This window comes from Sinocyclocheilus grahami, unplaced genomic scaffold (assembly GCF_001515645.1).
Source record: "Sinocyclocheilus grahami isolate Dianchi unplaced genomic scaffold, SAMN03320097.WGS_v1.1 scaffold405.1, whole genome shotgun sequence".
In the NCBI taxonomy this organism is placed as follows: domain Eukaryota; kingdom Metazoa; phylum Chordata; class Actinopteri; order Cypriniformes; family Cyprinidae; genus Sinocyclocheilus; species Sinocyclocheilus grahami.
In genome coordinates this window covers 1,017,730-1,029,311 of record NW_015505584.1, presented here as the reverse complement: position 1 = coordinate 1,029,311, position 11,582 = coordinate 1,017,730, and the positions used below count along the sequence as shown (strand labels likewise).

Genomic DNA, 11,582 nt, shown 5'->3' with positions numbered 1-11,582 from the left:
TATGCTGTTGTTGTAGTCTTTTTAAATGGATGCTGAAGCTTTTAGGCAAGGTAGAATATGTGATCTCTGATCCGTTCATTGCTCGCTTCTATGGCTGCAGTACGCTGTTTGCTGCCAATTCTAGTGGGTTTTCTGCATCTTTTTCAGGTATTGCATTAAAGGGGCTTGCTGCTCTTCTTAGCTGCTTATAAAGAAGAGCACCCCTTCGCTGCTAATCTCCTCCGGTAAGGGGCTTGCTGCTCTTCTTAGCTGCTTATAAAGAAGAGCACCCCTTCGCTGCCTTCTCCTGTAAGTTGCTGCTGCCCCAGTCTCTGTTATTCCAGAAGGATATGCTTCTTTCAGAATGCCATTGGTTGTGGTTTGGGCGGTTCTGGCCAATCGTTTGTGTTGGGGGGGGGGGTTATTATTGCTGCTCTCCCTGCACATTCATGACAGGCTGCATGGATGGGCAGGGAGGTTTTTTGCCCAGAACAGAACCATACCGCCAAACCAAACTTTATGCTAAGTATCTATCATTTTGACGATAGTGGTCCTGACAGAAATTAAGCTTTAGCATTAGTTCTGGCAGGTCACTTGAGTCAAGCTTGCATCAGCTGATCACATCTACCTATAGGGATACGACACCTATTGTGGCATTCCTATATAAGCTGTATTCAGTATTATTCAGCAGCTTTTCAGCTTGCTTCAGAGGAAATTACCCTCCTCCATCCCCAGCTCCACCTTTCGCCACAGTCAGGACTTAGCTTTCTGATATTCCTTGCTAATCAGACTCCTTTATCTTGAATAAAGTGTTACACTTAAATATCATTACTTTACATTAATGATATCTGCCTTGTTCTGTTCTGTTAACCCTGTATAATAAATCAAATTAATGCCATAGTATGTTTTGCATTGCTACGAACGGTGGTCAATGTCTTCTCAAAAAAATAAAATAAAATTTGACCGGAAAGCGGTGACTGCTGTTGGAAATTCCCAAAAGTTAAGTCATTTCAAATGTCAATCACAGGTTTATGTCATAGGTGTTTTGAAATACACTACATATTTGAGACACACCAAAAGTGAGCTATTGCATTGATAAGCCCTTGTTGGCAATGCTACTCATGGGAACAGCCTGCCAATGCAACACAACTGTGTCATCACCCTGAATCAGGAAGTTGCTGGAATGATTGCCAAATAAATCTGGATCATTACCTGTAGGGGTTGGATAACGGAATGTGGCAGCCAAGGCAAGAGGACGATGAAGTCAAAGAGTCAAACATCTATCAACTAACAAGCTTAGACTCTAACAATGAAACCATAAAGCTGCTTAAATCTTGCCTGTAGGCTCTAGAAATATGTATGGCCTAGATCATGGCCACATGACTTGTCCTCTCAGAGCAAAGCAGTAAGTTTAGTTTTAGAATAGCTCTACATCATACTGTATATTACACTGCAAAAATTAAAGCTCCTCTCACATTTCAGCTACTAGATCAATCATTGCCAAGTCCTAGGGCTGTTTTTATAAAGGTTGAATTTCATGGCTGAAGTGATTTTGTGATTACAAAGCACAGGACCGCAAAATAGGTAGTGGAGAGTTCAGAACTTCAGGCAAACATGTATTTCTTTCTGTTGTAACTTATGAGAGACAAAGAAAATTCTCACCTCATCAGATACTTTGAATCTTTTCAGGAGCGCAACAAACTTCTGCTTGAAATTGGGTTGCTATAGAGAAATTGAGAGAATGTCATCAAAGTGATGGCACTTTTTGGTATGTGTTTTAGTAAAGACAGTAAAATAGGTAAAAGCAAAAGACTAAATTAAAAAATCAGTATTTACCATTTTTGGTCGTACTTATTATTAGGCGTCTTTAACTGCTATGTGCTTGCATCAAAAAATGGTTAGGCACAACAAACTTATGTTGTATTGCTAAACAATTTTGTTGCTATCAAGGTGGGATACCGTTAGGGTTAGGGACAGGTATGGTTTGGTTTTTAAGTCGCTTTGGATCAAATCATCTGCTAAATGCATAAATGTAAATGTATGTTTAAGGTTGGGTTAAAATATAATTAAAGCTGTTACTACAGAAATTAATTATAGATGTAATTACATGCAAGTATTTTTTTAAATATAAGTATAGAGTTACAACACAAGTTCATAGTACTGCGTAATTAAATTTAAACACTTAATATAAAGTGGGTCCCAATTTTTTTAAATGTGCTTCAGAAAAGTGTAAGGAAATCTATATTAGTGTCGCTCTACTTTACCCATTGATCCTGAGTTAACAATTGTGTTCCTGATGGTGAGCTTAGTTTAAGAGGATTAGAACATCACCTTCTATGACCTTCTGTGAACTAGATAACACTGAACCAAACACCACCTTTAGGACACAAAGGCAATGTGTCTTATGTCTCTATCAGGTAGCTGCATGAAGTGACTTGTATCAAGACAATTAATCTATGATAATAGATTGGGTCATCTAACTACTGCTGTGATAACAAAGACTTCATTGTATGTTGAAGAATATCGGTCAGCCAATATGGATTTTGTAAAGGCCAGACATGCAGAAACAAATAGAGCACAGGGTGGATTATTTGACAGCAATATACAGTATAATACAATTTAATCATATCAGCTATTGACACGGTTATCATATCAGTTAGCAAAACTGTTATTTCTGGTATACAAAGATGTTTTACAAATGGTATTCCCCAGGGCTCGATTCTAGGTCCAATATCTTTCTGAAAGTGCTCAGATCTTTGTTACTGGCCCCCAAGGATAAATGCAGAGGGAGTATATCTGTACATACTCGGGTCATTGATGTGGTTCTAATCATTTTCCTCCGAGATTTTTTTGGTTTCCGCTGAACATCATCATCTTCATCATAAAGGTCCTAAAAAACAATTTCAGGAAATTTGATGCTTTTGTTATGTAGAGATGCTTTTCTAAAGATATGAGGCAATTTTTTTAATTAACAACAAGTGCAAAAACTAGTTTCTTAATCACTAACCACCCGAAGTCCTGTATAATCAGCCATTAAACAATGCATCAGTGGATGGAATTCGTTTTTAGGGAAATTCTCCCAATACTCCCAATAAGTTAACGTATGCGCTGCAAACTAACACTAATAAGACTACATTCAAAGCTATATAGAAATTTCACTTCATTTGAAATTTCATTTTTTTTAGAGCAAGACATATAAAGACATGTTAGCAAGAACTCCTGACCTGGCCTTGAACAGCGTCATCACTCGCCTCTTGCTCTGACGAGTAACTATCATCGTCATCTTCAGAATAGTTATCCATATCTGGAGAACGGTCTGCAAGAGAAAGAAACATTTAATGACCCCATGTTACTTCACATTTTTATGCAGCAAAGGCCTCAGGCATACAGTACCATCTGAAATCCAACAGAAAAAAAAACAAAGCATTAAAATTATTCATTCAAAACATGCAGCAATTTTATCGCTCCAATTTGAGAACACTTGAGCTGCTGAAGCTACTTTCTCTTTTAATGTACCGCAGCATCAGTCCCTTTTTCTTTGTGTGTGCACTGAGATGATGGATGGGAGGATGTTTTGTGGTAGAGAGTGTTTCCGGGGGACTTTTTATCTTTATTGCAGCTTAATGCACTCAAACTACCCATTAGCATCTTTAAGTCAATGTAATGACTGTACAAGAAAAACAGTCATGCAATTGCAAGGACAACTGGTATATGAAGTGGTTTGGCATAGTGGTTAAAGATTTAGCCAGTATGTGTTCCCCTCCTTGCCATTTAGATGTTACATTTGAAATTTCACTGGCAAAAAGGTCCTTAGTCTGTTGTCAATACTGTAGCGATGTTTGAAGCTAGGGATATGCCGGTATCAAATTTTCATGTTGCGATTAATTGCTAATGCTTTTATTACGGTATACGGTATTATCACGATATTTAAATTGTTTTTAAAAAAGTGCTGTCATAATACAGTATAACAGGTTTAATAACTTTTTTCTTATAACAAAAATAACTGAACATTGAAATGCAATAAAGCAATACAGAAAAATTTATAAAGTTAAAAGTTTTACACAGATTAAAGTGCAAAAGAACCCTTTACAATAAGACCTCATTAGTTAACCTTAGTTAATGCATTAACATTCACAATGAGCAATCGCTACATTTGCTATAGAAGTTATTAATCTTTGTTTAAAATATACAAGTCTTAGTTCATGTTAGCTCATTAAATAACACAGTTGCAACTTTCGATTTTAACAACGTGTTATTAAATATCGGAATACCCAAGATTAATGAATGTTCAGAAGAATTTTTCATTGGCAGTTTGTTAACTAATGAATTAAATAATGTTACCTAATGAAGCCCTAATGTAAAGTGTGACCGAACAATAAAGAATCAAAACACTTTCAAACTATATCTAGGGCATATTGTAGTCCAGATTAAAATGTTTAAAAAAATTTTGAAAATAAATAGCCTATTAAGTCTATATATTTAAGTATTTGGTGCTGTGATGAACATCATAGCAAATAAAAAAATTTGAATGGCTGTTTAAATAATTTAAACACCTTTCAGAAACAGAAAGTAGTGCAGCTGCTTTGTTTACAGGGTTTCCGGGGTAACGGCTGCATTTAAATTATTATTATTATTATTATTATAATTTCTACAGTTTGGCACCATCTGCTGTCAGAGAGTGAAAGTGCGCGTTCATCCAGAGCGTCTCTCACATGTTCCGCCATGTGCTTCTCATCCGCGCTTGTTTACATCAGAGCGCGCACTCGTCTTTCACGCAGCATACAGCGGTGTTATGCATTTTGACCAGCTGATGGGAAAAGTATTCTTAAAATGCATTCAAAATTCGGAATAATTTGTAATATATAATTATTCACGATATTTAGAAGTGCCCACGATAACAATATCGTGCATATTCATTATCGTAATATATCGCATTACCGAATACCGGCACAAGTCTATTTGAAGCACAGCTCACACCAAAGTCACTTTCAACGTTGGTCAACATGGCGAATCACCATGATCAGTTAGAACCCGTTGCAAAATCTGTGTAGTAAAATCTTTTGCCCTCACATGATTCGCGATTGTGTGGATTCCTATTGAAATGACTGGACTGCCCACAGAAATTCACATAACAGTTCTGTCATGACAACTCTCTGAGAGTTTAGCATGGTAATATACATGGCAATGTTAATGTGTTTACTCTAGGAGGAACAGATCTGCTTTGATGCTGTGGCAGAGCAAGTACTGAGACTTGCTTCTGTTAATGCATCCACAGACATGCTGCTGTGAGCATGTAAGAAATACTGCTGCTGCACATATAGGCTATAAGGAATAACCCCGTATCAGATCTATGCAGGTGGAGCTGGGGAAGGTGGACTAGCCAAGTATTTGAATACTGACCAGCAAGCTCATTGGCTGCTGATGCAAAGGAAACCAATCACCTGGTCCATGTGAATAATGATGTGATTATATCAGATCGAGTTAGAACCTACCGGCCTGTGCCATCTAGAGTTTCATGACAGAACTTTGTATTAAATATGACCACACTTTTAGAGTCATTTTCTATTTTAATATATGGATACATTTGTGTGAGTCACCTGAAGCTTTGGCCTTTGTCTCTGGCTGACCGCTGCCGTCTTCTGGGTCAATAGGTTGGCTGGACAGTGAATAAACACTCAGTTCTGCTGCACGCACTGGTGCTTCCTTCACGTTACTATGGAGCCCTAAAATCTGGCCTCCATCTGTCGGGTGCTGCATCACCTTTAAACATAAACACTCAGAAATAAGTAACACATGGACAAAAGACTCTGAATTCTTCAGACGCCTTCTTGTGCTTTCAGCTCAACTACGGCTAATGACTTTTTTTTTTGTTTTTTTGTCAATTCGAGGTTGCATTCCCCATCGACCTCTTGGACAGATGAATTGTCCCCTATGTTTAGTGTTTTCTATGTTTGAGTCTCAACTGAATATGATTATCGCAGGAATCTCAGCAGAGAGGAATTTGGAATTTGCGGGGGTGAAACTGCAAAGATTAAATTGCAGGCATTTACAGAAAGCTAAATAGCTGAATAAAATGTACCAGTAGGTCCATGCTCACATAAAGGCTCCCAACACTCCTATACACTAGACCTTTTTAGGAATAATTGTCTTGAAACAAAAGAACAAGATATATGAGTCATTGAGTGTTCTAAGTGCTAGCCTAATTAGTATTAACTCGAGTGGCCCCAAATGAAGAGACTCTTACAAATACAAAATAGAATGAAAATTTTGCACTCATTCCTTACTTTGAATGAATATCCACCATCATTCAGAGAACTTAATAATATTTGCATTCTAAAGATTCTGAGAACTGATACTTTCACAATCTTCACATAATCTATTGGTATCTTATTGCCTGAAACTTTTATGTCATTATATTTGTAATGATGAAGTTGCAATTTAGAACATTAACTTTAAAAGTAATACCGACTAACACAAATTTATAATTATAATCAAGAACTTTACATGTGCTTTAGTATGTTGGTTAACACATTACAACAAGTGTACTTCTTTAAAGCGCAACAAAATATTATTAAACCAAATTGATTTACAATGTATTTTGAAGTAAAGCCTTTAATTTGACATTATACATTGCACCATTTAAAAGTGTAAACAAATGCATCTGATAACTAGAGATCAGTCTTTTGCAGTGGTGGGTATATATATTATCTGAAGGTACTTGTTTTTTTTAAATATACTTTTTAAGATTTGCGATTCACTAAAGTGCACATTTAATACACCTGTTCTTCACAAGGGGTGACACATAAACATTGGGCTCTTCAGTGAATCTATGGAGAATTTAGATATCTGCCATTATTGTCAAAGAGCTAGCAAGACTGCGGCAACAATAGCCAATCCATCACTATGATATCAATGCATATGGCTCCTTTAATGTGTGATGTGAGAGAACATGTATTGACATATTGACTTTACATGAAAGCTGTGAGCATGAGCCATTTTACTACTGGAGAAGGGTGAAATAAAGAGGTCACAATCTGTCTGGCAGAAGCTTTAATGAACTGGACACCAGGGTTTTGTGTACCTCAGCCATATTAATAACACCAACAGCCAGCGTCTTGTAGCCCAGAATAGTTCTGTTTTTATAGCGTTTCCTCCTTTGAAGCATGATCTGCAGCCGGTTGGCATCTCTCTTCAGGAAATGTGGGTACTAAAGAAAGGAAGGACAACAGTACAGTGATTTGAGCGTACTGTTGCTTGAGATTAGATCAATTGTATCAGCAGCATTGTGACAACGGTAGCACACACACACACACTTTATTTCATGAAATCTTCCCATCGTACTTCCTGTCAAAACAACTCTTAAAGTGTCAGCTATAAATATCTGACCCAAACTGAGGAAAACATAGAGGGTTCTTGGAAGAAACAAAGGGAAAGTGGTAATGAAGTAAACACTCCATGCAAAGAGTACAAAACCCTTAAACATGAAAGCTTTCAGGGTAATTAAAATTTTTCTGCATAGACATAATAGGCGGTTTTAAATTACTGATATATTCTCACACATTATCTCAGTTAAATATGCAACTAGATAGGTCGGTAATAAAAGCAAAAAAAATATCACAATATTTAGAAATTTGGTTCAAAATGCTATATCAAGACATTTGTTGTATTTTACAACATATATCATTTGAAAATACAATTTCAAAAGTAAAGGTAGTCCTACAACTCATTTGATTAATTTTGATTAAATTTAGAGTCATGTAATTGCAATCACAAAATATTTTTTGTACTTTTTATTTTTTAGATTTTTTCCCCCCTAAATGTAATACATTTTTCTTTTCGGTTTTATTTTTATAGGGAATGGGATCTGGAAAAAACAAAACAAAAACCCGAGCCAGGATCCACTTGCAATGACACAAGGGTAAGTAAATAATGACAGATTTGACATTTTGGGTGAACTATTCCTTTAAAGCCCTATAACATGTTGTAGGATTTACTTTGAAACAACTTTCTAGTCAATTTCACAAGTAATTTTAAAGAAAGGACAAGTAAAGCTTTAAATTAAATGTGAAATTTCGAAGTAGAAAGTACTCCAGTTCTCCAATTACTTTTTTATAACTTCTAACATTTTTTTTTACATCTGTAGTTTTTCCTAAGTATGTTAGAGAAAGAAGTAAAGAAAAATTTAATCTTAATTCATTATATAAATATTAACAATTTTATTTCAATGGACTTATTATTCATCCCAATTTCATAGACTAAATTCTGTTTAATGGGGGTTATGCGCAACAGATTTCCGTATTCTGTTAACCGGGTCTCGCGCTTCCGGTTCAAGCGTTTTGCATATGCTTCGTTAAATATAAAGCAGTTTTACTCAAGATGCCTTCAAAGTAGATACCAAAGATTATCATAACCAATGTCCATCACATATGCGGAATGATATCTAAATGTTTTTAAAAAAAATTATTTTCACTAACATTTATATGAAAAAAAATGTAATAAAACGTCAACAATAAAAATAGCTAGCTAGTTTAACTGATTATCTTAAAAGTCCATAGATATCGCTATTATTTAATACGGCTGTTAGCACGTTCTCCGACAAGCGGAAGCGATGAGACCTGTTTTCCGGGTTTGGTCAGGTGACGTTCGACATATACCCTATTAGCTAAAATATACAGATCACATGACCTTCTATAACACCCTCATTCAGACAGAAGACATTCTCACCTAAGTAACACCTAGTCCCATCTAAATTGGCACATGAAATCACAGACGTCCTCTGTTAATAAATGAAACTCAGACAAACGAATCCTGACAGAATAGTGCTAAACAGCGTATGTTCAGTTGCACACATATAACAAGTCCAAGGCTCAGACAGATGTACCTGCAGGGAAAAGGTGAGTTCCAGGTCTGTTTCCATCAGGCCGCTGGGTGGGAGCATGTACTCATTCGACCTCAGGATGCGTTTTGACCCCTGAGAACACGGAAAGACATCTGATCTCAGTCTCTTACGAACACATGTATTCATTAAAGGATTAGTTCACTTTAGTTCACATTAAAGGATTAGCATTTGCGGTTATATATAAATTTTTATTTTTTTTAGAAAATGACAGATGGTTTCGCTAGATAAGACCCTTATTCCTCGGCTGGGATCGTGTAGAGCCCTTTGAAGCTGCACTGAAACTGCAATTTGGACCTTCAACCCGTTGAGCACCATTGAAGTCCATTATATGGAGAAAAATCCTGGAATGTTTTCCTCAGAAACCTTAATTTCTTTGTGACTGAAGAAAGAAAGACATGAACATCTTGGATGACATGGGGGAGAGTAAATTATCAGGACATTTTTATTCTGGCAGTGAACTGATCCTTTAATAATCACAGAAGAAACTTAAGATGCACTCTAAAGCAAATCAAAACAAATGCTGAAGCAACGTTTGGAAATAAACCCACGCAGTCTCAAAACTGAGAGGAATGATGAGTACTGACTGATACTTGCAAACTGAAATGCTGTCCGTATGGCTTTACAGCGAAAGCACAAAACAAGACACAAAATGACTCAGTCACGCTGAATGTGTTGAATAATTTTTGTTTCTTGTTACTGTCCGATTCACTCGCTGCAAACCAGGCACATTTGAGAGGCCAGTCATACTAACTAGACAACAGGGGCCCCTGCTTTAGCATTCATCTGTCTGCTAATGTGGCGATCCGTCACGGCCCAGCTCACGTGAAACGCACACACACACACACACACACACACACACAAACTCACACATGCACGCACACACACACTCACAGAGATAATCACTACTGGTTGAACGATATGGGGTTTTAATGACAAATGCACATATCTACACATATCTAAACATTGGCAGAGTGGCCAATAGCTATGTTCCAGTGTGGAATCGATAAGATTGGGGTCAGAAGTCTCTTCTGCTCACCAAGGCTGCATTTATCAAAATTACTGTAAGAATAAAAATATTTTTACAATTTAAAATAGCTGTTTTCTATTTGAATATATGTTAAAATATAATTTATTCCTGTGATCAAAGCTGTATTTTCAGCATCATTACTCCAGTCTTCAGTGTCACATGATCTTCAGAAATCTTTCTAATATGCTGATTTGCTGCTCAAGAAACATTTCTGATTATTATCAATGTTGAAAACAGTTGTGCTGCTTCATATTATTGTGGAAACTACGATACGGTTTCAGGATCACTTTTTTTTTTCAGGATCCTTTGATAAATATAAATGTCAAAAGAACAGCATTTACTTGAAATATATATATATTTATTTTTTTTGCAACAATGTAAAAGTCTTTAATGTCATTTTTGATCAATTGAATGCATCCTTGCTGAATAAAACTATTAGTAAAAAATAAAATCCTACTGACCCCAAACTTTTGAACGGGAGTGTATAATACAATGTAAAAGTAGCTAATAAAATGTGCACAAAACACCTAAATTTAAAATTTACCAAAAAAAACTATCCATTGAGAGTTTGACAAAAGAAAGTTTGACTTCTGGTAGATTCTGAGATGGACTCTTGGTGGCTAAATAATTTTATGTAAAAAAAAAATAAAATTAATAATAAAAAAAATCTGGGGCTCTAAAGGCTCTATAATGTTTGAGCACATTATATAAATCAGAAACACAGTCAAGCTTGGCGCTTCACAACCTTCCCACTCTGTCTGAGACCGTTTTTATTTTCTTCTTTGTTGTCGCTGTAAATTTTCTGTATATGACCAAGTAACAATTACTGAACAATGAATAATCTACCACAGTAGGTAAATGTAAAGTTCAAAGCTCATTGCTGCTTCTTGCTGGTTCAGGTGACATTTCCTCTGAACTGTTTACAGCCGAATACACGTAAAATAAATGAACAAATACTGCCAGTGATTTTTCAGTAGTCTCTTAATTTTGGTAGGCTACTGTCCAAACCCTCATCTATGCCCTTGGGCAGAACTAACATGATGTGAAGCAGCTCTTTGGGAACCACAGAATACATCCATCAAGGTTTCTCTGCAAAGCACATTCAACCCTTCTGTTTCTTGAGTTCAAAACAAAGAGACAGAGAAAATGTCTCGCTGCACTAACAAGCTCTGAATGAGAGGCAAATGCATGCTCAGTCTGCTTGTGTTCGGACTGCGGAAGAGCTGTGAATGGTTTGGCCTTCAAAAGTGTTGATTCAGGTGGACACTTCAGTGAACAGAAGTGGAGAAATAATGAGATATCTGTCAGAAACCTATCTTCTGTCCTTTTGAAGAACAGCCATTATTTTAATCGCTGAGGCGCCGCTTTGAGAGTATAACACAAGCTTTATTTTCAGTGTCTGATGAGCACACAGTAAACCTGTTTAAAACCTTCAATGATCCATCTGAAGAAGATGAGTGGGCAAAACAAGTGCTCTTCATGTTACCTAAGAGGATGTGCTCTAATCCTCACAGAATGAGTGACAGAATAATTTCCTGTTGGGAATGAAATCTAAAGGTCTTTAAATATCACTGACATTCAGTTTGGACTGTAACAATTAAGCACATGCAATACAGTAATAAATCTCATTACTGTATTGCAAATGATTTTTATTCTCAAAAGTGATTCTCATTATAT

General features: G+C 36.3%; 1 protein-coding gene across 2 annotated transcripts in view; it reads right to left on the bottom strand.

Moving 5' to 3' along the window:
- Positions 1-11,582, bottom strand: part of LOC107550685 (phosphofurin acidic cluster sorting protein 2-like) — a 74,371-nt gene that overhangs the window by 28,126 nt on the left and 34,663 nt on the right. For both annotated transcript variants that reach the window (XM_016232029.1, XM_016232028.1), the window contains exons 3-8: positions 8,861-8,950; positions 7,061-7,186; positions 5,577-5,739; positions 3,204-3,295; positions 2,786-2,869; positions 1,642-1,701 (exon numbers count right to left, since the gene is read on the bottom strand). In XM_016232029.1, the coding sequence (XP_016087515.1) occupies positions 1,642-1,701; positions 2,786-2,869; positions 3,204-3,295; positions 5,577-5,739; positions 7,061-7,186; positions 8,861-8,950 (615 nt within the window). The remainder of the gene's footprint in view (positions 1-1,641; positions 1,702-2,785; positions 2,870-3,203; positions 3,296-5,576; positions 5,740-7,060; positions 7,187-8,860; positions 8,951-11,582) is intronic.